Source organism: Takifugu flavidus, chromosome 14 (genome assembly GCF_003711565.1).
Source record: "Takifugu flavidus isolate HTHZ2018 chromosome 14, ASM371156v2, whole genome shotgun sequence".
NCBI classification, from domain to species: Eukaryota; Metazoa; Chordata; class Actinopteri; order Tetraodontiformes; family Tetraodontidae; genus Takifugu; species Takifugu flavidus.
The window spans coordinates 14,239,720-14,264,777 of record NC_079533.1 but is presented as its reverse complement, the minus strand read 5'-3'; the positions used below and the strand labels follow the sequence as shown (position 1 = coordinate 14,264,777).

Below are 25,058 nucleotides of genomic sequence, written 5' to 3'. Positions count from 1 at the left end.
TTGCTAGCACAGATTCAAAAAATACAATGATTACTATGTTTGAAACTTATTTTTTAGGATAAAATTTAACAAATGCTTTTGTTTCCACCCGTTTTCAAAACAGGGACCTTCTGCGTGTGAGGGAGACGTGATAACCACTACACTATGTAAACTTGCTCGCATATGAGTTGATCGTGCTAGCAGAGATGCCTCCTCTGTGAACCATCACCTAATCATGGCAGAGGAGTTTGCGTACATAAATGAGCCAGGGAGCTATGCTGTCCGGGGCATTTTGCCCCTGGTAGGGTCTCCCAAGGCAGATTGGTCCAAAATGAAGGCTCAGACAAAGAATGGTTCATAAAACCGCGGGAGGAGCAACAAGGGTCCGGTGCAGTGTGGATTGAGCGGCCGAACAAGGCGGGGAGCACTGGTGCTGCCAGTAATCCTTATACCTGATGGTAGAGAACAGACGTGAGGGAAGCCGTGAGGCTGAAGAAAATGATCTACAGGTCATAGCTTGCCTGTGGTCTCCGGAAGCAGCTGACCGAAAAATACAATGATTAATATGTTTGAAACTTATTTTTTTGGATAAAATTTAACCAACGCTCTTGTTTCCACCCGTTTTCGAAACGGGGACCTTCTGCGTGTTAGGCAGACGTGATAACCACTACACTATGGAAACTTGAAGCCAACTGAGGAGATCTTGCTAGCACAGACTCAAAAAATACAATTATTAAAATGTTTGAAAGTTATTTTTTAGGATAAAATCTGACCAAATTAAACAAATACTTTTGTTTCCACCCGTTTTCCAAACGGGGACCTTCTGTGTTAGGCAGACGTGATAACCACTACACTATGGAAACTTGAAGCCGACTGAGTAGATCTTGCTAGCACAGATTCAAAAAATACAATGATTAATATGTTTGAAACTTATTTTTTTGGATAAAGGTTAACCAACACTCTTGTTTCCAGCCGTTTTCATAACGGGGACCTTCTGCGTGTGAGGCAGGCATGATAACCACTACACTATGGAAACTTGAAGCCAACTGAGTAGATCTTGCTAGCAAATTCAAAAAATACAATGATTACTATGTTTGAAACTTATTTTTTAGGATAAAATTTCACAAATACTTTTGTTTCACCCATTTTCGAAATGGGGACCTTCTGCGTGTTAGGCAGACGTGATAACCACTACACTATGGAAACTTGAAGCCTACTGAGTAGATCTTGCTAGCAGAGACTCAAAAAATACAATGATAAAATGTTTGTGAAACTTATTTTGTAGGATAAAATTTAACAAATACTTTTGTTTCCACCTGTTTTTGGAACAGGGACCTTCTGCGTGTAAGGCAGATGTGACAACCACTACACTATGGAAACTTGAAGCCAACTGAGTAGATCTTGCTAGCATAGGTTCAAAAAATACAATGATAAATATGTTTGAAACTTATTTTTTAGGATAAAATCTTAACAAATACTTTTGTTTCCACCCGTTTTCATAACGGGGACCTTCTGCGCGTGAGGCAAGCGTGAGAACCACTACACTATGGAAACTTGAAGCCAACTGAGTAGATCTTGCTAGCATAGGTTCAAAAAATACAATGATAAATATGTTTGAAACTTATTTTTAGGATAAAATTTAACAAATACTTTTGTTTCCACCCATTTTCGAAACGGGGACCTTCTGCGTGTGAGGCAGACGTGATAACCACTACACTATGGAAACTTGAAGCCAGCTGAGTAGATCTTGCTAGCATAGGTTCAAAAAATACAATGATAAATATGTTTGAAACTTATTTTTAGGATAAAATTTAACAAATACTTTTGTTTCCACCCGTTTTCAAAACGGGGACCTTCTGCGTGTTAGGCAGACGTGATAACCACTACACTATGGAAACTTGAAGTCAACTGAGTAGATCTTGCTAGCACCGATTCAAAAAATACAATGATTAATATGTTTGAAACTTATTTTTTTGGATAAAATTTAACCAACACTCTTGTTTCCACCCGTTTTCGGAACAGGGACCTTCTGCGTGTTAGGCAGACGTGATAACCACTACACTATGGAAACTTGAAGCTGACTGAGGAGATCTTGCTAGCAGAGACTCAAAAAATACAATTATTAATATGTTTGAAATGTATTTTTTTGGATAAAGGTTAACCAACACTCTTGTTTCCACCCGTTTTCATAACGGGGACTTCTGCGTGTGAGGCAGACGTGATAACCACTACACTATGGAAACTGGAAGCCAGCTGAGTAGATCTTGCTAGCACAGGTTCAAAAAAATACAATGATAAATGATGTTGATAACTTATTTTTAGGATAAAATTTAACAAATACTTTTGTTTCCACCCATTTTCGAAATGGGGACCTTCTGCGTGTTAGGCAGACGTGATAACCACTACACTATGGAAACTTGAAGCCTACTGAGTAGATCTTGCTAGCAGAGACTCAAAAAATACAATGATAAATATGTTTGAAACTTATTTTGTAGGATAAAATTTAAGAAATAGTTGTTTCCACCTGTTTTTGAAACAGGGACCTTCTGGGTGTTAGGCAGTTGTGACACCTACACTATGAAACTTGAAGCCAACTGAGTAGATCTTGCTAGCACCGATTCAAAAAATACAATGATTAATATGTTGAAATGTATTTTTTTGGATAAAGGTTAACAAAAACACTCCGTTTCCACCTGTTTTCGAAACTGGGAACTTCTGCGTGTTAAGCAGACGTGATAACCACTACGCAATGGAAACTTGCTGACACCTGAGTGGATCGTGCTAGCAGAGATTTCTCCTCTGTAAACCATCAATAAATCGTTGTGGAGGTGTTTGCCTACATAACAGCTAAAGATGTGTACAGTGATCCCTCGTTTATCGCGGGAGTTGCGTTCCAAAAATAACACGCGAAAAGTGAAATCCGTGAAGTAGTCAACTTTATTTTTTTTATTATTTTACAATGCAATACTGAACTATAGAATGAAACCAAACATCAAAACCTGTTTTAAAGCCCAAACTTTGTTTAAAACAATAATTTTAATATAGTAATACAAGATTGGAAACATTGTCACTCGCGTATTTCGCGGTCCCAGCTGTGCCTCTTCGTCCTGACTCCGCTCCGCTGTAGCGTCTGTTTCTACTGAAGGCGCAGGAGTCTCTCTCCGAGAGAAGAACATTGTTATGGGTAGTTGTTGGCGCTCTTTCTTTTTCTGAGCAAGAAGATTTTTATAAACGGATATGCCACCTTCGATTATATTTGAGAACTGCAATGAACGACTCATCAAAGGGTCCCATTCTTGTGCCGTGCGCTGAAGTTCAGTGGCCATTCTCACCATGGTTGCTAAGCGACCAAGTGTTAGTCCGTCCTCCTCCTCTTTATCAACACGTGTGTCTTCTTCTTCCTCTTCTCCCTCATCCTGGCTTGGTGGCTTTGTCATCTCTGCCAGGTCTTCGTCTGTTAGTTGATGTGCGTGTGTATCAATCAGGGCATTAATTTCATCAGCAGTCATGTCATTAAAGCCGTCACCTCCAAGCTGTTTGGCTAGATTCACAGCCGTATCCACTGCAGCGTGATGGAGCTCGTCAGGAGAGACTCCGGTTGCGTTTTGCACTGCCTCAGGCCACAGTTTTTTCCAGCAGGCACTCAGTTTCAGTTTTCATTTCCCGAATGGCCCTCTGAATATTTTGGAGACACGATGCAATGGTGTATCCGTGCCAGTAGTTTTTGAGTGAGAAATCTGGATCCGCGTCCATGGCCTCAACAAGATGCTGCATCGTGTTGCGCGTATAGAGAGCCTTGAAAGCGCGGATGATGCCATGGGCTGAATCAGTGATGTGGTGTTCGGTGGCAGGAATTCTATTTTCACACCTTCATATGACAATTCATCATCGTGACACCCGGCGTTGTCAACGAGCAAAAGCACTTTAAAGTCTAGCCCTTTTCCTCTCAAATAACGCTTAACCTCCGGAATGAAACAGTGTTTGAACCAATCCTGATTGAGCGCTTTTGTCATCCAAGCCTTTGAATTGTACATCCAGTAAACAGGCAATGCATCTTTATTTTTGTTTTTCAGGGCTCTAGGATTTTTGGACCTATAAATGAGCCCTGGCTTTATCATAAAACCTGCAGCATTTCCACACATAATTAGAGTCACGCGGTCTTTTTGGGCCTTAAATCCCGGAGCCTTTGCTTCTTCTTGCATGATAAAAGTGCGAGAGGGCATTCTTTTCCAAAATAAGCCTGTCTCATCCATGTTAAAAACTTGCTCAGGCTTGTATCCTCCTTCCTCAATGATGGCTTTAAATGTGTTGTTTGCGTATTCCTCTGCTCCAGCTGTATCCGCAGAAGCGGCCTCTCCGTGCAGAGAAACATTTTTAAGTCGAAACCGTTTCTGAAATTTCTCAAACCAGCCCTTGCTGGCATTAAATGAGCTTGAGACGGCGTGAACAGCACTTGTTGAAGGCCCAGGATCCGCATCCTCTTCGCTGTTAGCAAAGGTTTCATAAAGTTTTTTAGCTTTTCTATGGATAATGTTGGTATCCAGCGTTATGCTCTTTTTCCTGCAGTCATTAATCCACAAAGCTAAAGCAGACTCCATCCTTACAATGGCCTTATTGCGGACTGTCACAACTCTTTTAGCGTCCTTGTTAAAGCTTGTTGCTGCTGTCGTTCTTATATTATTTTCCTCCTTCTTTATGGAACGAACCGAAGATTCGTTTATTCCGTAATGGCGCCCCACAGCCGCATAGCTTTTACCTTCCTTTAGCATGTCCAGGAGTGTAACTTTTTCTGCAATAGTTAGCATCTTCCTCGGCCTCTTTGGCGCGTCCGGAGGCCCCGTTGTCGGCGCAGAGCGTTTCTTTGACATTGTGGGTTTTGTCACAGAGACAAAATGCAAACGTAAAGTTGGCAGAATGTACAGAAACGAAAACTGTTGACAAGTGAAAAATCAATACAGTACAGCGTCAATATTTTATTTCTAGACAACAGTAAAGCCCCTGAGCCAATCAGGATTCAGAGGCACTGTAAAAATATCCGCACTGTAAAAAAAAATCCGCGAAGCAGCGAAAGATGAAACGCGCTATAGCGAGGGATCACTGTATCGCGAAACCATTTGATGATAAAAGGATTTACAAACGGGAGAAAAAAGACCATGTTCTATACCACTTGGTATAGAACATGGGAAATTTTGCGTATTAGGCAGACGTGATAACCACTACACTATGGAAACTTGAAGCCAACTGAGGAGATCTTGCTGCCACAGACTCAAAAAATACAATTATTAATATGAAATATGAAATATATGAAATATTGAAACTTATTTTTTAGGATAAAATCGGACAAAATTTAACAAATACTTTTGTTTCCACCCGTTTTCAAAACAGGGAACTTCTGCGTGTGAGGCAGACGTGATAACCACTACACTATGGAAACTTGAAGCTGACTGAGTAGATCTTGCTAGCAGAGACTCAAAAAATACAATTATTAATATGTTTGAAATGTATTTTTTTGTATAAAATCGGACAAAATTTAACCAACACTTGTTTCCACCCATTTTCAAAACTGGGACCTTCTGCGTGTTAGGCAGACGTGATAACCACTACGCTATGGAAACTTGCTGACACCCGAGTGGATCGTGCTAGCAGAGATTTCTCCTCTGTAAACCATCAATAAATCGTTGTGGAGATGTTTGCCTACATAACAGCTAAAGATGTGTATCGCGAAACCATTTGATGATAAAAGGATTTACAAACGGGAGAAAAAAGACCAATGTTTCCACTTGGTATAGAACATGGGATATTTTGCATGTTAGGCAGACGTGATAACCACTATACTATGGAAACTTGAAGCCAACTGAGTAGATCTTGCTAGCAGAGACTCAAAAAATACAATTATTAATATGTTTGAAATGTATTTGTTTGTATAAAATCGGACAAAATTTAACAAATACTTTTGACGTGATAACCACTACACTATGGAAACTTGCTGGCACTTGAGTGGATCGTGCTAGCAGAGATTTCTCCTTTGTGAACCATCACCAAATCGTTGTGGAGGAGTTTGCGTACATAACAGCTAAAGATGTGTATCGCGAAACCATTTGATGATAAAAGGATTTACAAACGGGAGAAAAAAGACCAATGTTTCCACTCGGTATAGAACATGGGATCTTTTGCGTGTTAGGCAGACGTGATAACCACTACACTTTGGAAATCTGTGTCTAATGTCATCATCATGCCTTACTCTCATGTCACCAACAGAGGGCACTGCAGTGGACGACATTGCCGACAATGACTGCATGAGTACTAATGTCAACATTGTTATGCTTTTCTCAAAATTTTCTCAATAACCAATCATAAATTACATCTGTTAATTATTCTAATTTTTACATGCATCAATATGTTTTCGTGTTAATTGTATAAAGATAAATAAAAGATCTAAAAGTTTAAGGAAATAAAAGATTACAACAGTATCTTGGGAGGGAAATGTGAGGCATGGCATCAAGCAACATTACTGGTGAATTGGGATGTCACATCACACATTTACGTATATTTAAACGGACTTTTTGAGAAAAGAAGATAAATGTGGAGAAAACGTTTAAACCTGCATAAAAGTGTGAAATTATTTTAATTGATAATTGCATATATACAGTGGTCACGCTGGAAAAGGTTAGTTTCTAGTAGTTGTAAACCAGATCGGTAGAAAATTTAAGCATTTTAAACAACCTGTTTGGCTGAAATTAGGTGACCTGTAAACCACCTTTTTTTTTTTTTGGCGGGGGGCAGTGATGATGTGATGATCTTCTACACAGTGTTCTCCTCTTCTGTTTGGCTCAGCCAACGATCAGTGTTTGCTCTTCTGTTGGTGCCACAGAATCCTGCAGATGAACCAATTAAAAGTAACTTTCAGAACTTGATCTTACGTGTGCGTGTGTGTGTGTGTGTGTGTGTGTGTGTGTGTGTGGTGGCGAGGGGGGGGGGGGCACTGACTGTAGGCAGCAGTCAGGAGCAACGCTGGGATGAAGACGATGAAGGATGCCCTCACTGTGTTTCCAATGAAGCCCAGCAGACTGTTGGCTCGCTCCTGTTTGATTGATGACTGTTCGGAAACGGGAAAGAGGCAAATCTTCACTCCTCTATTGCCTTGGCAACTCACGCTATCTCACGTTTTACCATCACTGGGGCCACGTGCAGATGGGATGACACCAGAAACTTTTACCTGAACTCGTGCCACCATTGGTCCTGTGCTGTTGTCACCACTTTCACCAGTGAAACCTGTCAGGTGAAAAAATATTGGTTTAAATATATGTGAATGTGTGATGTGACCAGTAATGTAGTAATGTTGCATGATGTCATGCCTGACATTGATCGGGTGGCCCTCATACGCACCGTACTGCAGCGTCATGTTTGGTGCATTCAGGATCTCAGTACTTGTGTCGTCCCTGAGCAGAGACACTTCTGTCGTAGGTGAGACCCAATAACGAGCTGTAGGATGAGATTTGGGACATTTAGAAGACAATTAGTTGTGCACAGCTGTTTGTTATTTATGTTCGCTTGTGGGCGAACGGTCATACGGTGTATGATGATCAAATGAATGGTAGCTATCTGGTCATTGAAGAGCCCGGGCAGCTGAACTCTGCAGTGGTAGTAACCAGTGTCTGCGACTCGAGAGCTGAGGATTGACAGAGATGAGGAAGAGGAAGAGACAGAGTACCTACAAGCAACAGCAAATGTTAAAAAAAGAGATTAATAACAGAGATTCTGAATGATAATCAAAGCAGAACAGCTTTTTGACCCTTTGAGCTGGACTTTGACCCCCTGTTACCTGTATGATTTCCTGTAGGTGACCCGGTTTCCAACTGCATTGATGACTGCATTGTGACAGTTAAACACAGACGGTTCTCCTCTTCCCCAGCAGACCTCCAACCCTCCCTGGCCCGCAGCCTGGGTGCGACATGGCAGCCTAACCTTCCGCCCAGCAAAGCCCACCACTGTCTCTGTGGACACACACTCTAAAATGGACACGAGTATAACGTGTTAGCAAAGGCTGGCAACCATTCTTTGTGATGAGCGGCGTCATGTCGTTCTGTGGAGAAAATTTGGCTTCAGAGACTCTTCAGAACCAGTCTGGAGTTGCTTCCGAGACTGTGCAGGAGTTCAATCACATCAAATTACGTTGGGTCACGTAGTGCCCGAGAAGAAACGCAGCCAGACTCACCTGTTAGGACAAAGACCGCGATGAAAGCGCAGCGAAGGAGCGGCAGCATGTTGATGTGTCGGACTGACGGATGGACAGAGAGGAAAAGAGGATGATTCAGCCAGACCAGTGACTGAGCTCACTTCTCTTTTTCCTTTCATTTCTTTTTTTAGCATCCCTTGTGACCCATTTCTGTAGAGCTCTCAGCTACGGGGTTAGCATTTGCACACCGTAGCGTAGCGGCTCGTTTCAGGCTGAACGTTGAGGGAAAAACATGATAAACGAAGATCCATAATCCAACTTGAGCAAAGGCTGGTTTCTAAAATCTGTTTTCTATAAGATCCCCTTACTCTCTTCTTTCCTTCCCTAATCTCCTCCTTTTGCTTCCTCTCCTTGTTCTAATATCGGCTGTTTACCGACAGTCAAAACAGTCGGTGTCAAAGGTCGGTTTTTCTTGGCCCCTTTTCTGATTTTGTGCCACATTCCCCTTTAATCAAATTCCTCCAGCTGAAACATAAATATACCATTTATTTACACAACATATTAAATTCTGTTTTACAGTATATGAGCTCCCATAATGCATTTGGCTTCTGCCCCCGTGATATACAGTGACCTGATTCTGTTAACTCTCAGTTGTTGGTGCAGCTTCATCCATCCGTTTTTTAAAGCGTAATTTATTCCTAATTTGGTCCAATTTGGAGTCTCAACCCAATGTGTAATACACAGAAATGATCCTCCTATTCTTTAAAAGTGACTGTTATTTTTCCTACTTAGGCCCATGGAATGAGCTAATGCTACAAAATGCTTCTTCATTCATTATTCATGCATTTATCGCAGTCGTTTCTCATTTATAAAGGTTACAACATCTGGTTCCAGGTCCAGTAACACACTGTGCTGACCGGCCCAGGTTGGCAGAGTCCCTGGTGTTGCACTAAATTAATGAGATCTTTTTGGAGCTTTTGGACTTTTAGCAACCAAAATATGTTGTTAGCATAGGACCAGGCATTAGAACTGCTCCTGCCTGCTGTAGGGATCGATCTCACATGGCTGCAGGACAGAGTCAGAAGATCATTAGGATCCGGGCCATGCGGGTTTATAAAAGGTCTGATTTCAATAAATAGGCATTGTCACAAGATGTCAAAGCCAAGCTGATGTACTGACAATCTTGGGGGCTTACTTCACGGCAGACGTCCGTGAAATTAAAAATTGTGTTTAAAATCAGCGCTGAGTCGAGTGACTGATGCGCACGAGGAGGTCAGGGTGCTTCAGCAGTGTGGATAGTTGCAGTTTATTTCCTGGATGTTTAATGTTTGGGAGAGCTCTGACACCACTTTCAGGAGGAGCTTTCTGAAGTCTTTATTTGGGAATGTTCAGAGGTCCGTGAAGAACTGAAGACTGTAGATCTGCGGCAGGAATGGGACTCAAGAATTCAGTAAAAAGTCAAAATACTATAAATTGAAGGCAGCTGGTTTCTTTTTTGCGTCCTTGAAGCTCTTTCATTTCTAACAAGCGGCTGGAACTGTTACATTATTATCCAAGATAATTATCATTGCTACAGCTTCAACATTGTCATGGAAGCGTGCAAATAAATCATCAACTCTGACCACTGGGAGACAAATAAACTCTCCCGATGGTTTATCGTGAAGATTGAACCTGGTTCAGTGAAGATGATATGTTAAAATATGTTAATAATTCTGCCAGCAAAGTAGAAATCTTTCCAGTTTAGGCAACTCGAGCACCGCAGTCCCACATTAGCATTTTGCTAATTAGCCTCAATCCGAACGGCTTCATCGGTGCGGAAGCACTCAGAGTTAATTCTGCCCACTCCTGCTCGTCCACATTACCATCGCAGAAATTAGCAGCGGCGCGTCTGAATCACTGAGTGCTGTTAGCCGGATGCTCGTGTCAGGTGAAGTGGGAAAGACAAAAAGGGTCTCTGCAAGGATGGAGTGGGATGGCAGAGAGGAGTGAGTCGTTTCTATAGTGACCGTCTGATCAGAGCCCGCTTTAATAGGCCGACCGACCAGCCTGTAACACCTGTAACTCGCCCATGACGCTCCCACTCTCCTGGCAATCAGCAGCTAAGTATATTATTTTCACCTTCGGCTCCTCGCTGACTCTACTTCAGCTCTACTCAGAGCCACAAATACAGAAAGTAAAAGTCATATTAGGTCATTTGGTGTTTTGGCAAACTGCAGAAGAGCTTCCCGGCCCATCTAATGTGATTTTTATGGGTCACGTTGCTCCGACCTTTTGTTTTACACCTTAGCGTTTGCGTGACATCTAACCTCGAAGCAGCGTTCTCTTCTGCTAATTCTCCTGAAATGCGCCCCTGCTTTATTCCTTGGAGCACTCAGGCTGTTTAACGAGTCAGGTGGGAGATCAAATAAAAGGACTGTGATAAACGCACGAACAGAACAAGGTCGTAACTGTCGTCTGAGACCGAACCCAATTTCAGCCCTTTAGAAAAAGGTTCTTCTTCTTCCTACGTCACTAGCTGGGGTGTAAACACTGAAGTAGCAGCTTGATGAGGCTCTTGGTGTTCGAGTGATCTGATTTTAGAGTTTCTGGGCTCAGATTTCAGTGGTGGAATGTGAGTAAGTGCACACGGGTGACTGACTACTTCCTGAGGAGGAAAAACAGACAGTATTTAACCAAATTCCCAGTGATCCACCTCCAATACACAAGCCCAAGTTAAAAATACTCAATGATGGCGGAAAAAACTCCAAATTTCTTTGTAGCAGAAAATCAAACCGTGATGAACGTCGGCGTGGCGACGAGCCCTTAAATAACCTGTCTGAACGATTGTCCGTAGAGGTAGCACAAATTCACTTGTCAGGTTTAAAAGGCCTCCGGAGAGCGTGCACGATGCCTCTTTTCCGCCTATAAAACCTTCCTGTGGTCTCGGGGGAGGGGGGGGGGGGTGATTGCAGCCAAAATTGGTGCTGAAGTGACCTGCAGGAACAATAAAGGACTGAAGATTGATATATCAGCACATGTGACTTGTTTACTGTATTTGCAGGTGAATTACGAAGCTTCTATCTCAACAGGGCTCAGACTCTCGATAGCGCTCGTAACTCTTTACAGCGGATTATCTGCCCACTTTACTTAAAAGCTCAGCTGGTCCAGGACCTGTTAAAAGCAGGTTCTGACTCAACGGTCCAAATGTTTAAACACATGCGCCGAGTCCTTGTCACAAGTCTTCCTGAAACAGTCTGACACAATCCTGCTAAAACGCAGACGTTTAACCCTTTCTGCTCTGACAGTTCGCCGCCCACAGCATCAGCTGGCCCTCAGTAACGCCGGGTCACATGATGAAAGGTCGCGGGGAAATAGCTTGTAAGGCGTCAGTGCTGGCTCATGTCGGCCATCTTTATAAACAGTAGGCGCATTAATTTCCAGCGGGATTAAAAACAGGAAACAATTTCCTGCCTGTTGAGGAGTTTCTCTAACTGTCACTTTCAAACGCTCCGTCATCCAGCTGTTGCCAGAGACGCGGGGCAGAGTTGAGGGTAAACCGCGCCGACCTTTCTGGACTTGATTGTGACAAATCACCTGGAGAGCGAAAGCTGCCGCGGAGACCAAAGCAAACATCCCGAGACTCCACAAAGACAAACGGTCCAAACGCTTGGGATTAAACAGAAAAGGAGGGGAGCCTTATTTGGCCACGGTGACAATGGAAATGTATTTAGTTAACAAGCTAATTAATCTGCACCGCACTGACTCCAGGCATGGATACATTAATATTCCTGTGTTTTCTTGCAGATATGGAAATGTGGCGCTCAAACAGAAGAGATGTCTCCTAATATAGACGATTACTGAAGCTGGCGATGAAGGACAAAGCAAGGACACCTTCTCTGCTAGCAACGTCAGCGGAGAAGCAACAAGCTAATCTGTTCACCTTGACGCAGGTTAATAAAAAAATATATACAGCTTTTTGTTCTAGCTATTTAATTCCACTCTGCAATAGATTCGTGATGATTTTTGGTGATTTTACAGATCTGCAGATTGTTCCGGATTTTCTCAAGATGCTGTGTTTTATCATTAACTCCTTTATTGACGCCCGATTGATCTGTGGACTCAGTGTAATGGTTTACTAACTTTACTAACATGTTTTACTGAAAGTGTTTCACTCCATTAAATAATTTGGGGTGACTGATGGGTGAAATGGGCCTTTTCATTGACTCGCGAGCTTAAAAAATCAGCTACTAAATGCTTAGATGTGGGAGGCGGGTTCGATTTGGGAGGACCAGCCAGTTCTTTAATTGTTCATCCTCAGTAGACGATAAATAAATCACATCTAAAATAGAGCAGTGACGAATGTCCATCCGCCCTCCGTGTTTAATAAAGCAACTGAAGGAGAACTCGTGTCTGCTGTCAGACACCAGCTGTGCCCCGTCATCCTCCTCCTCTTCGTCCTTCAATCTGTCTTCTTTTGAACCATCCGGTTGCGTAATGTGAGGCTCCGCTCCTGCCCCCCGCCCCCCCCCCCCCCCTTCCGTCCAGCAGCGTCCATCAGCATCTTACACAGCAGCACACAATTTAAATGGAAGACGTTCACATGTGAATCTGACTGCTGGTGTTTTTCTGGTGCCGCCATGTCTTTTCAAAGTGGGTGAATTCTGTATGACAGGCCTCTAAAGGCTTCAGCATGTCTGGAATCTGTGTGATAAATCAGATATGTCTTGGTCCGAGTAATCAGCTCCGCTCTCTCATGAATTCACCCTGAGCATCACAGATGTAATTTCAGGAATGCAGGGATGAAATTTAAAGGGGCAGTCTGCAATTTTTAGCCCTTTTAACATGCCAGCTAATGGCTGGAGGTCAAAGGGCGGAGGAAGACCTCGGCGCTGCCATTTTAATGTTGGGTCAGATGAGCTGTTTTTAGAGTCACTGAGGCCCAGTCTGGGGCGTCTCCTTCAGTATTGGGACAACTGCATGAAGATAAATTTACCACGCACCAGTTCTGCTCCTTCTATGGAAAACAGCCTCTGTTGCCACTAGGTCAGAGGTCAGAGAATCAGCTCCCTTGTGACGAGCACAGTACACCTGAAGGGATTAATGAATCTCACGGGATCCACTCAGCCGGGGCAGCTCTTTGGAACTCCATTACGAAACCGCTCTGCACCTGAAGATAAGAGGGAGCCAGATTAAACAAAGTAATCTGCAGGCTTTGTAAAAACCATTTAATGGCATATTTATGTATTTATTTATTTATTTTCTTGCAACCAGCGAGTGTAAATCACCCCGCAGATGAAACGAACGAGGTGATTAGATGGACAGATCAAGTTAAATCTGTCATTCATACATGTGTGGAAGATTCCTGCCTTTTTTTAAAAAAAACATTTTAAAAAAAATAGATGGCCGTCTTGGGAATTATCCCTCCGGGATCGAGGAGGTCCTGACATATTTGTCCTGCGATTCTTTTATTGTTTTGGCTGCACTCTCATTGAATCCAGTCACCACAAACACTTTGTCGGCTTTTCCCAACAAAAACGTGGAGATTTTTTCAGGGAAAGTGTCGGTTTGGGTTTAAAATAGACTCTTTAACAATATGCTGGTACAATAGATGTAATGCTAACTTCAGTGTGTGTGTGTGTGTGTGTGTGTGTGTGTTTTGAGGAGCGTGAGGCAGGAAGCCTCAGTCAGCAGGTCATTCTCTCTGTAGCTGAATAACAGGCAGCCCAGTGACAATGGAACAACCCACAGCCCACCTGGGGATCCCCGAAACATTTTCGGAGTGGAATTCACTCCACAAACAGTATGAAGTGGTGACAACTGGCCAGACGTTGAGCACTGGGACAGAATTCCACAGTAGGACGCTGACTATTAAAGACGTTAACAAGCAGAAAGACCTGATGCTGCCGGCGGAGGTCTGCAGGAGCCTGAATCTGCGCAGAAAATGGGGAAGAATATTGGAAAAAAGGGCAGAAATGTGTTAAAGATTAAAAAAAAGATCTGATATTGTGGCTCAGTGAGACGCATCCTGGGGACGTTTGAACGGTTTTTCTGGGCTGCCTGACGTTGTGACGGACAGTTTGGTACCGGGATGATGGCGGGAGGGTCATGGGAAGGAGCGGTCCAGACGGGATCCAGATTTCCTCTGGAAGCCGAAAGATCCGGACTATTTGTGTTTAAGATTTAAAGGGATTTAAAGGGAAATGAAATGTCTGAGGAGCTGTGGAGCCGCCGGTTCCCTGCCCTCAGCAGCCAGGACGGGAAAAAGATGGCGCCGTAATTTCAGAGTGCTTCTAATAAATGCGCCAATTTGTCGTAGATCATCGAGCCGGTCGGCTCATTAACTTCAGTTTTTTTTAGCCGGAGGAGAGCAGCGTCGCGCGGATAAATCAACACCGACGTTTATTACTAATGGATAATTTTCCACACAAACGTGAGGATACCTGTCCTCGTCCCGCCGTCCCAGCAGGACAAGATGATCCTGGACCTGAATAAATACAGTTAAACTGAATTAAACATCCAGATATTTGGTCCCAGCTGCTTGAATGTGAAGACTTTCTGCTTTTCTGCTTTTCCTTTTTTGTCGCATCAATGTAACAGTTTAGACTGCTGGAGTCATCTCTGCTGCTGAGGCCTTCTTTCTTGGTTTTTTAATTTTGAGGGTATTTTTATCTTTATCATAACGCTGAGACGTCTTGAATTTTATATTAGGGTGAAGTCAGAGCCAGATGACCCCTGGCTCACCTTCAGATGAGCCCGACAGCTAATATTGACGCGATAACAGTCTCTCTCTCTCTCTCCCTCTATCCCCCCTATACACACACATCACACACACACACACACACACACACACCTTGTGAGCATAGTATCAAAAGCGGCAGCTCTCTTTGAGGCATTCACGAGCTGAGGCCTCAGCTGTTTTCAGGAGATCTTCTCTGAGGGGTAAATAACACGTCCGTCCTCTAATCACAGCGACACAGACGACAACGCAGCCACAAATTCTAACTTTTACAGCGGACGGCAGGTTGAACGAGCCCCCTTTAATGAGCCACTCTGCAGAATTACTTTTCGGGAGTGTTTGCGGGATAACGGCGGCGTGATGAATGCGTTTGTTGCCCCCTGCTTTGTTCGGATGGTGACGCGTTGCACGTTTGGGTTGTGCGAAATTTCGGCTCCCGCCATGCGGAGAAAACGGGGAGTGAAGGTTCCTTTTCCCAAGCCTCTAATCAGCGACTGTTCCTCATCCGCTGACGTCGCCGTCTCCATATAGACTCTATAGATTAAAATGGCAGAGGTGTCGAGTCGGCTTTATTTATTTTTGATTAGGTCAGTGAGAATTTCTCCACCCAGCTGAAGTCCTCGACCACGATTGGCTGCCTCTCTTCCCTCACGACATCACATCAACAAGAAGTTATTGTTGCTCTGCTGCCAACAGCATGGTGCACATTTCTAACTGATCTGAAAATAGATCTCACACACACACACACAAGCACACACACACACACTAAACTGATATCGACTCAAACCAGTCAAGCTTGGCAGGAATGAACTGGGAGTTCTGGGTGTAATGAGGGTTGTGATTTGCTCTTTTCTAGATCAGACTGTGCAGATGTTGTTTGTCACGTCCGGAAACACCAACGTCGGAGCGTTTTCAAGACATTTTAACGTGACTCTTGTTCTACATTGTTACTGTTTTCCTCCCAGTAGCTGGATTCAGATTGTAAGTAATCTCCCGATCTTCTATCAAACCAGCAGGTGATGCTGGTCCAGCTCTAAAACCCACTGAGGTAGATCCCTCCAAACAAGAGAAGACACTTAATTAAGACAATTTGTCAAAGATATCCAAATTTGATGGCAGACCAGTCTTACTGTTCATTATCTTTAACTAAAGTAGGTTTGAAGCCTCTGTGTGTGTGTGTGTGTGGTGTGTGTGTGTGTGTGTGTGTGTGTGTACTATCTCTACACACCATTTGCAACCTCACTGAAGCCTGTTGAAGCTACTCTGTCAAATCACACTTAATTATTTGCTGTTTCACGCTTTCCGACCAGGCTGATTGATGTGTGAAACGTCTGACTGACCTCCACCTGTGAAAAAGGAAGAACGGACGACCGCCGAGGGAGCAAATATTAGCAAAACTGTGTGGGGAGAAGTTGGTTCATAAAGCAGATCGCAAACAAACCAAGAGTGGATCCAAATAGACCTTTGAACAGCAGTCGTGGGTCGATGAGCGACTGACCAACCTATCACATCTCCTCCATTATACTGAACATTTATTTAGTCTAAAATCTGATTTTTTTTCCTCTGACAAATTATTTGTCTTTGCATAAAATGTGTATTTTGATCATTCTGTGCTGCATCTTGCTGTGGTGATGTCACACATGAGAAAGAGGACATTTTCTTTGTTCTCATATAACAAAATTACAGTATTACGATTTTTTTTTTAAGTTATGAGTCTACATTGAAAAGTGACGTGATTCCACTATATAAAAATCAGGAAAACTTTAAAAATTTGCCGTCTGCCAAAAATGTACATTTGGCACCATTAAATTTGATGCTTTGAAACCGACTATTATTAATAGTTTAGAGTGATTTATGGTCATCGGTTCTGATCGGTTGGATATTTGATCACACCTCCAGGCCGCCTTGGTCCAACCTGCTTTGACAACTGAGATTAAACTCAAAAAAAGTTCCGTGTTGTTTTTCAGAGAGAGAGAGACCGAGAGGGAGAGAGAGAGAGAGAGTTAGTGTCTCTCTCCCACCGTGAGGGACGGATGCAGCACTTTCTATCCGAACTTTCCCACATTAAACACTTGGACCATAAAAGGACACGCAGATCTGTGACCCGCTTCTGAATCAGCAGGTTGACCCGAGGAGGAGCTTTCTGGCGACGGTCTGGGCGCGCGAGATCACCCGAAACTACACCTGATGCGCGCGCCTCTTGCGCCACGAGCGCTCCGGTCGCCTTCCAGGTGTTATCGATAAATCGATTGGTTCTTACATTGGAAGTCGGTTTGGATCGTGGACCGGGGCCGGTTGGGAGTCTGTGAACTCTTGCTGGGAGGATACGAAAGCGCGCCTCGGCGGTGGTTCCGCGTCAGAACACCTAATTTAGGCTAAAATAGCAAAATATCCCCACCTCAGGTCGGAGCAGGGGCGGCTGTCCTCCGCCTTCGGGATGAGCCTGTGGACCAACCGCTCCTCTGCGGGGCCGATGGGCTCCAACTCCTCCATCAACGGCTCGCAGCCCGGCGCCGCCCCGCTGGACCTCAGCCGGGCGGTGCCGGTGGGCATGGTCCTGGCGTTCTTCATCATGTTCGCCATCGTCGGGAACATTTTGGTGATTCTGGCTGTGGTGTGCAACCGTCACCTGCGGATCCCCACCAACTACTTCATCATCAACCTGGCCATCGCCGACCTGCTGCTGGGCACCACCGTGCTGCCGGTGTCCGCCACCCTGGAGGTCAGACACACGCACGGTTGTTGCAAAAGTGTCGATTTTCGTTCATAAATTACCTCGATGAAATCCAAATTGGCATCGTTGAATAACCGAATGGAAGAATTAAGCGCTGACAGTGAAGAAATGGAAAAAGATAAAGGGGAACAGTCGGAAATTACATGAATTTAATTTGTCTGAGGTTGGTGATATCCTAGTGCAAACTCATAAATCAATTATATTCTTTAATTTAGAAAGCAAAAAATTATAAAAAGAGGAAACTCCTAATCAATCTAAATTGGCATTATTTTCTTTTCCAACTTAAAAGTAAAACAAAAATGTTTTCCTTTTCACCTCAGTGAATCCAGTAAGAGAAAATGGGAAACGTTCTTGGTTATAGATTAATGCATCTTGGTGTATGTATAAAAATACCTAGCACCTTTAAAAATATTTGGATGGACCACTGTTAGTGTAAAACTGCTGCTTTGTGAGTCCAGAGATGAAAAAAAACAAAAAACTATTAAATGTGTCCGTAGAAATCATCAGTCCAGTCGTCAAACCTAAAACAAAGCCCACAAAGAAGAGACTAAGTGTGGTATATGATCCTGTCCAAGATGTCTGTATGTATGATATAAATCGAATTTTAAGAAAAACATAGATTATTCTTAATCTCGGGGAAACAAACTTCACATGTCAAGGACGTCGTGCCTCTCAGTGATGTCTCTGATGAGTCTTTACCGCCGTCGCAGCTGTTAACTGTTTACACTGTAAGAAGAATCATATATACAACCTACAATATATCACAATAATACTATTAACAACATAAACAATACAATGGAGATAAATGTGGGACATGCAAGTCCTCCATTCCTTGAAATATCGCAGTGTAAAAGGGAAATCTGCTTCCGGATCCACCAGTGCTGCTGGAAAAATGCCCCACTGAGTTACAAATATTGCTTTAATCCTGCTAAATTTACATAGAACAAATTAGCGTCCTAGTTAGCGCACGTCTCCTTTTCCATTTTTGTTTCTTTAAATCCTACTCGCCCCGTCAGGTGTTGGATTACTGGGTGTTCGGCCGGATATTCTGTGACATCTGGGCAGCTGTGGACGTCCTGTGTTGCACGGCATCCATCATGTCCCTGTGCGCCATCTCCATCGACCGCTACATTGGCGTCCGCTACCCGCTGCAGTATCCCATGATCGTCACAGAGCAGCGGGCGCTGCTCGCCATGCTGGGCGTCTGGATTCTCTCCATCGTCATCTCCATCGGCCCACTGCTGGGCTGGAAGCAGCCCCCATCACAGGTACCACTGACCAAAGGCAGATATTTTAGCCGCGTACTGATTAGAGAACTGTCACCATCCCATCAAACTGTGCTAACCTATGTCCGTTCTGCAGGATGACACAGTTTGCGTCATCACCCAGGAACCGTTCTACGCCCTCTTCTCATCGCTCGGGTCCTTTTACATCCCCCTGGCCGTCATCTTGGCCATGTACTTCCGTGTTTATATCGTGGCCAAGCGCACCACCAAGAACCTGGAGGCCGGCGTGATGAAGGAGAGTCAGGAGAACTCCAACGAGCTCACCCTGAGGATCCATTGTCGGAACCAGCAGATCCAAGACCTCTGCCCTTCCTCCAAGGGTGGAAGCGGCGGGTCGTCAGCTGGTCGGAGTACGCTGACCGTCAAGCTTCTCAAGTTCTCCAGAGAAAAGAAAGCCGCCAAGACCCTGGGCGTGGTGGTGGGCATGTTCATTCTCTGCTGGCTGCCCTTCTTCCTGGCTCTGCCCATCGGTAGGTCTAAATCGAACGCACCAAATCTCTTCTGACCAATATTTCTGATCCAATTTGATTCAAGAGACGAGGTCTGTTCTTAATCAAACCTCTCAGATTTTTTCCAGTACAACCAATTTTCCTCTTTGGGGAGCATTCGTACAACTTCAATTCTGTCGCGGTTAAGTTGTACGTAATTAAGAATTCGTAAGCCGTCTGCTGGCATCTCCTCAACTTGAAATATCAAATATGTTGATGACTTTTCACTCCGTCCTGGGCTCATCCATCATGTCTGTGTCTCCAGGGATGCTCATTCGAATGGAACAAATAATGTGTCGTGAGAAAATGTGATGCTAAAGTGCAAACCGAATAATATTACAGAAGAAAAGCATTTGGCACCACAGACTTTGGTGGAAAACCTGATTTTTCATCTAAAACCTTCTGGTGTCAACTTTTCGACATTCCATTTCACATGGCATCGCGCCAGCCAAACGCACTTTACAGACAGTTCGGTTTATTACCTGCACTTGATGGACGGAGTCTCAGCGGCACATCTGGTCCTGATCTGAAACAGAACATTTAGCTTCATTATCAAACAAAGAGAGACGATAAACCGCAGCAGAATTATGCTGAAATCTGATCGTGTGGATGGACCTTTGTTTGCTCAGAGCGTATTCACACATGTTTTCCAAAGTGTGGCTACACGAAGAAGCTCCAGCACAAAATCGACTCCTTTGTGATGGTTCCTATATGTCCAAACAGAAATGATACGTTCTTTTCCATATTTTTCTGGAGAATTTGCCTTCTGAGTTCTTGTATTTGATCTTTATCACCTAACCACGAGTCTTGAACATCAACAAAAAGAGTCACACCTCCTAAAAAGGTTCCTAGAGTTCCTACCAGAGATCAGCTCTAAGCCGTGGACAGGAGCCGGAATAACATTTGTTGTATTTAAGGTTTGCAGATTCTGAATAAAGTACTGCCCACAATCCCTTGAGCTACAGGTGCTCTTTGGAGAGAGCAGATTTCATAAGAGAGGGGATGAAGAAGTCTTAAACGCATCACTCCTCTGATCACAGGAGGGGGGAACGTGTTGATCCAGCAGGATGTCTGCAGCACAGGCTGCCTTTGGTTAGACAGTCTGGTCTGTTTCTGGTTTCAGATCTTTCCACGTTGTCAAATTACCAACATGAACTCATCAACTACTTTAAATATTATTGCTTTAAAAATTAGGTTGTGCTGGGATTTTACTGCCAATTGTATCCGCTGTTATCTTCAGAAGAAGCTGGCTTGGTTCTTTTGGAGGACAAACTGGGGACGAGCACGATTTGCTGAGTCAAGACAGACGGATGCGTCGTGGTCAGGTGTCCCTCTCTTCTCAGGATATCTAGTTCTGGCTTATATAGTCAGGCAGTGCAGCCTGCGGCACTGGATGGCCTTACAAGTCCATGTTCAGGGAAAATAATCCTGGAGGATGTATCAAAAGAACATTACATTCCTGATCCTCCAAAACCTACAAAAATCCTCCAGCAGGCTGAGGATCACCTGCACCATCGAAGGGTCACAACTTTGTTGGGCTGAGAGGGGAGAACCAGCTAGCTGGGGTAGGGCTGCTAGCTGATGACAGCACTTCATCAATCCTCATTTTCTGCTCCACCTGTCAGTGATGATAACAACAATATGCCCTACTGTCTGTTGTGATCCAGGATTCCCAGTTGTGTTTTTCCTGCAGGGGGCGTGGTGGAGCCATGCTCCGGCACCTGTTGGCGCACCTGCAGGACATCAGTGATCAGCCGCCTATTTAAGGTCTAAGACTCCAGCCTACCAGTGTCGGAGGCTTTTGTGTAACTTGGTATTTCTGGGGTCTTTGTTGGTTTTTGAAGGTTCTTGTGATTTTTGTAGCTCAACGCTGGAGCTCTTGGCGTGCACCTGGAGGACGAACTGTTGCTTCCCAGCAGTCCAGGAGGACTGTCCTTTTGTGTTTGTTTAATAAAACCAATTTTTGGACCTTTCATCACTGCGTCTTGCCTGCGTTCGGGTCCTAAACAACCACGAATCGTAACACTGTCCGCATTTTAAAGTTGATGACGTTCAGGAAGCAATTGCAACATTATTTTAATGATCTTGTGTGTTTAAATAGGGTCATTCAACCCCAGCCTTCGTCCACCTGAAACGTTTTTCAAAGTCATTTTTTGGCTGGGCTACTTCAACAGCTGTTTAAACCCCATCATCTACCCCTGCTACAGCCGAGAGTTCAAGCAGGTAATGCGCCGCTTGTACCAAGTTTGCTGCTTTTTGGGAACCCCTCAACAGCTCTCTGTTGTTGTTTTTCCCTCAGGCCTTTATTCGGATCCTCCAATGCCAGTGGAAACGGAAGCGCCAGCGATGGCAGGCGTACCCCAACTACCGCCGCCATCAGGGCTCTAACAATTCATCCTTCCTGAACAGCAGCCAGCAGGCGTTGTCCTCCGTCAGCCCCAGCACACAGTATGTTACCTCCAGACCCCACCCTCCAACATGGCCCCACCCCTCTGGTCGAAAGCTTCACTCAGGACCCACGGGAAGAGGTGGGCCCGGTTCGGTGTCCCGGCTTGCTAAGGGCCCGGGGACGGGCATAGTAGTGAATAACGGACAGTGTAAATAAAGAGGGAGCACATGCACAGGGAGCGATGCAGGAAGCTAGGGTGCTAACCGCCCCCTCGCCCCATCTAAATGGGGAGAGCACAAGATGCTCTTCTTAACCACACCTGTGACAAGTGATGGGCTCCTCACACGATGAAGCAGAAATATATCACTTTTTTCGACGAGTGGGGACATCGCTGCAGCGAAGGGACCTTCGCCTCGATGCAACACTCGATGCAGCCGACATTGTAACAGTCTTGTATATTGCTGCAGCTTATGCATGAGCCCTGCAGACAATGATGATGTCATCCACAGTTGACGCCGCTGGTTCCGAAAGATTTATGTGTTGGTCTTACATGTGATCTGTACAAAAGTGATCCTAATACAGCTTGAACATGAACGTTGTAATCTGTAACAGTCCAGTTAAACCCAAAACCAATCAAAGAGTCAAACAACATCAAATTACATCCATTTCATGAGATTTGTTTTAACTTGTCAGCAGTCAGACTTCAAGATGGCATCCAGATGTTTTGGCTTTGTTTCCATTCAGTCAGCGAGTATTTACAGTCCTGTGTTCACAACTATGATGCCAAAATTGACCTTCTTCAGTCACTCAGTCTGTATGTTTTTCTTGAAAGACAATGTGAAAATGTGAAAACCACTAGACTTTCATAGCCATAATCATCCCTCTGGCACATGTGTTGTGAAAAATGTAAATGAACTCCTGTGCAGTGTTATGTAAGTATTCACCCTGCATTCCTGTTCTTAGTATAAGATTTAGTATTTGTGTGCCAACAAGCATCCACCCTGTTTCACAATCCTTTGCACTTCAATAACAGCCCAAGATGGATAGCTGAAGACACACTTTAAAAAGGTGGATACTACTGAAGTGGTTCCTGAACAGGGTTGTAGTGTTGAGAGCTGAGATCAAGACACAATGTTATGAATGATAGGCTCCAATGCGACTGTAATTGTAAATACAACTGTGTGTGCTTTGTAATAATTACTGTGTATGTAGTTCACAACTATGTTTTTGTGGAAAACGAGCTTTTCTCGCCAATGTCGTTTGAGCGCAGCGACATCTAGCGGATGTCAGAGGAAGTGTTAAAGTCTCTGCCCATGTTCATCATCGTTCCCTGTATATACACGGGTGTGAAGGTTGTCCACTGTTAGCAATTAGAATGTTGCACTAAGAACCGATGGTTTTGCCTTAATTATATATATATATATATATGTGATATATATATATATATATATATATATATATATATATATATATATATATTATATATATGTATATATAATGTATGTATATATAATGATGCGTGAGTGGTAGATTATTAGGATGTTGAATACGGTGCCTGGTGTAGCATTTCCGTAGTGTAGTGGTTATCACGTTCGCCTCACACGCGAAAGGTCCCCGGTCGAAACCGAGCGGAAACACTTTCAGTTAAATATACATTTTTTAATGTGTTTTTAATAAAAGATTAACGAAATATCCTTTTAAGAGCAAAGTAAAAATTTGATAAATATAACAATTAAATCCCAGCTCTACAGAAATGTGTTGGTTCAAATAAATTTACTCCAATTTGAGTAAGGGAAAAAATGTCAAGAAGAATTTACAGGCAATTCCAAATGCTAGTTTCTTTAGTTTCTTTTCTTAGGCGACTCTCAAATCAGTTACTTTGACGAAACCTGAAAGTTGATGGACTGAAAGTTGATGGACCACAAATGATAGAAGACGTGTAATAAGACTTGGAGAAGTAACCAGAGCAGTAGAACTTTCAGCTCCTTTTCTGGTAAATTAATTTCTATTAAATCTATAATCATCACTAACACGGGTGGGTTTTTTACAGTGTGAGCTCAGCCTTCATGAAGTAAAACGCTGAGAGGAAGTCCAGGCAGATTATTAATAAATAGTTATTTTGGTCTTGAAAATAACACAGCTCAAAGACCATTACAGTTTTGAAATGCAACACTACCATGTTTCTGATAGAATAAAACCTTATATAATATCAATTCAAACGCAATAATGCACCTTTTTATGCAATTAAATCCTTCCTGGTCCTCATAAAAATAGCTTAATCTACTGAGAAATGAAACCAAAGGTCACAGCTCTCATTACTGGCAAATCTCACTTCTTGAAGTGTGCATCAGCTTGTTCCTGTGTTTGTCTGACCGTGTGTGTGTGTGTGTGTGTGTGTGTGTGTGTGTGTGAGAGAGAGAGAGAGAGAGTGGGTCTGTGTGTGTGTGAGTGATGTCAGCTTCGGTCGGTTCATCATGAAGATCGCTCTGCTCCTCGTGCTTCTCTCAGGTAAACATGTAGGAAACCCAAAATTAAAAATAAGTAAAAATTGAATTAAATTAAAAATAATATATTATTCTTAATATTGTAACTTTTTAGCTGAACTACTTGCAAAGGATTTTGGTTCACTTGATTTAAGGGAGATGTTGGCGCTGAAATTTACAATTTTCAGTTTACAATTTCAGTCCTTTCAGTGATTATTATTCCTGTGGGGAGTACCAAACCCAAACATCTGGAACAGCTGGCGCAGCGACAGTAACAGGAGATCGCTGACATGAGTCTTCTTTGCACCCACAGTCAGTGAATGCAGCAGTCGTCTGGTTAACGGTTACGTGGGTCAAAACGTGACTCTGCCATGTAGCTACAAATACCAAAGTGAGGTGGCGGCATGCTGGAATCGAGGTGAATTTTCTCCTACTGCGTTGCGAAAACAACCATCTCATCTCTTCCGATGGTCATAAGGTGGTAGAGACAACCAGAGCCTCCAGTAGGTACCAGTTACTGGGCCCACTGGACAAAGGGGATGTCTCGCTCACCATTCTCAACCTCACGGAGGCGGATGCTGGCCAGTACGGCTGCAGGGTGGAGAGACCAGGCTTGTTTAATGATGAAAAACATTACATCACTCTGGTCGTGAAAAAAGGTGAGAATGAGAACATCTCTTCTCAAGTGTTGATCATTCACGATGCGAATAGTCCCGCAATAGTCCGAAACCTCCATCAAATAGGAAAAAATGTAATGAAACATGTAATTACAGACAAGCAACCAGTAAATCTAAAGGGATGTGCCAAA

At 43.6% G+C, this 25,058-nt stretch overlaps 2 protein-coding genes, 2 long non-coding RNA genes and 6 other non-coding genes across 10 annotated transcripts; 2 read left to right on the top strand and 8 right to left on the bottom strand.

Annotated features, from left to right (window-relative positions):
* Nucleotides 1–588: 588 nt before the first annotated feature.
* On the bottom strand, nt 589–661 carry trnav-aac (transfer RNA valine (anticodon AAC)). The gene has a single exon. It is a non-coding gene; the product is annotated as a tRNA-Val (tRNA).
* A 971-nt stretch (nt 662–1,632) lies between these two features.
* On the bottom strand, nt 1,633–1,705 carry trnav-cac (transfer RNA valine (anticodon CAC)). Its single transcript has one exon. It is a non-coding gene; the product is annotated as a tRNA-Val (tRNA).
* Nucleotides 1,706–1,804: 99 nt separating this feature from the next.
* Nucleotides 1,805–1,877, bottom strand: trnav-aac (transfer RNA valine (anticodon AAC)). The gene has a single exon. It is a non-coding gene; the product is annotated as a tRNA-Val (tRNA).
* A 100-nt stretch (nt 1,878–1,977) lies between these two features.
* trnav-aac (transfer RNA valine (anticodon AAC)) lies at nt 1,978–2,050 on the bottom strand. The gene has a single exon. It is a non-coding gene; the product is annotated as a tRNA-Val (tRNA).
* Nucleotides 2,051–2,323: 273 nt separating this feature from the next.
* Nucleotides 2,324–2,396, bottom strand: trnav-aac (transfer RNA valine (anticodon AAC)). Its single transcript has one exon. It is a non-coding gene; the product is annotated as a tRNA-Val (tRNA).
* A 2,944-nt stretch (nt 2,397–5,340) lies between these two features.
* On the bottom strand, nt 5,341–5,413 carry trnav-cac (transfer RNA valine (anticodon CAC)). Its single transcript has one exon. It is a non-coding gene; the product is annotated as a tRNA-Val (tRNA).
* Nucleotides 5,414–6,585: 1,172 nt separating this feature from the next.
* LOC130538029 (hepatitis A virus cellular receptor 1 homolog) lies at nt 6,586–8,485 on the bottom strand. The gene is made up of 7 exons (XM_057055247.1): nt 8,195–8,485; nt 7,802–7,988; nt 7,551–7,690; nt 7,366–7,461; nt 7,196–7,251; nt 6,967–7,075; nt 6,586–6,854 (listed from the first exon to the last, which is right to left on the bottom strand). Exons 1-7 carry the CDS (start codon nt 8,241–8,243, stop codon nt 6,781–6,783), a joined length of 711 nt encoding a protein of 236 aa, XP_056911227.1. The 5' UTR covers nt 8,244–8,485; the 3' UTR covers nt 6,586–6,780.
* Nucleotides 8,486–9,963: 1,478 nt separating this feature from the next.
* LOC130538038 (uncharacterized) lies at nt 9,964–12,341 on the top strand. Its single transcript, XR_008953754.1, has 2 exons — nt 9,964–12,084; nt 12,173–12,341. It is a non-coding gene; the product is annotated as an uncharacterized LOC130538038 (long non-coding RNA).
* Nucleotides 12,342–16,851: 4,510 nt separating this feature from the next.
* LOC130538024 (alpha-1A adrenergic receptor-like) lies at nt 16,852–23,157 on the top strand. Its single transcript, XM_057055241.1, has 5 exons — nt 16,852–17,592; nt 18,621–18,872; nt 18,967–19,360; nt 21,480–21,601; nt 21,678–23,157. The coding sequence occupies exons 1-5, from the start codon at nt 17,308–17,310 to the stop codon at nt 21,981–21,983; spliced, it is 1,359 nt and encodes a 452-aa protein (XP_056911221.1). The 5' UTR covers nt 16,852–17,307; the 3' UTR covers nt 21,984–23,157.
* Nucleotides 17,739–19,089, bottom strand: LOC130538039 (uncharacterized). The gene is made up of 2 exons (XR_008953755.1): nt 18,950–19,089; nt 17,739–18,878 (listed from the first exon to the last, which is right to left on the bottom strand). It is a non-coding gene; the product is annotated as an uncharacterized LOC130538039 (long non-coding RNA).
* Nucleotides 23,158–25,058: the final 1,901 nt, after the last annotated feature.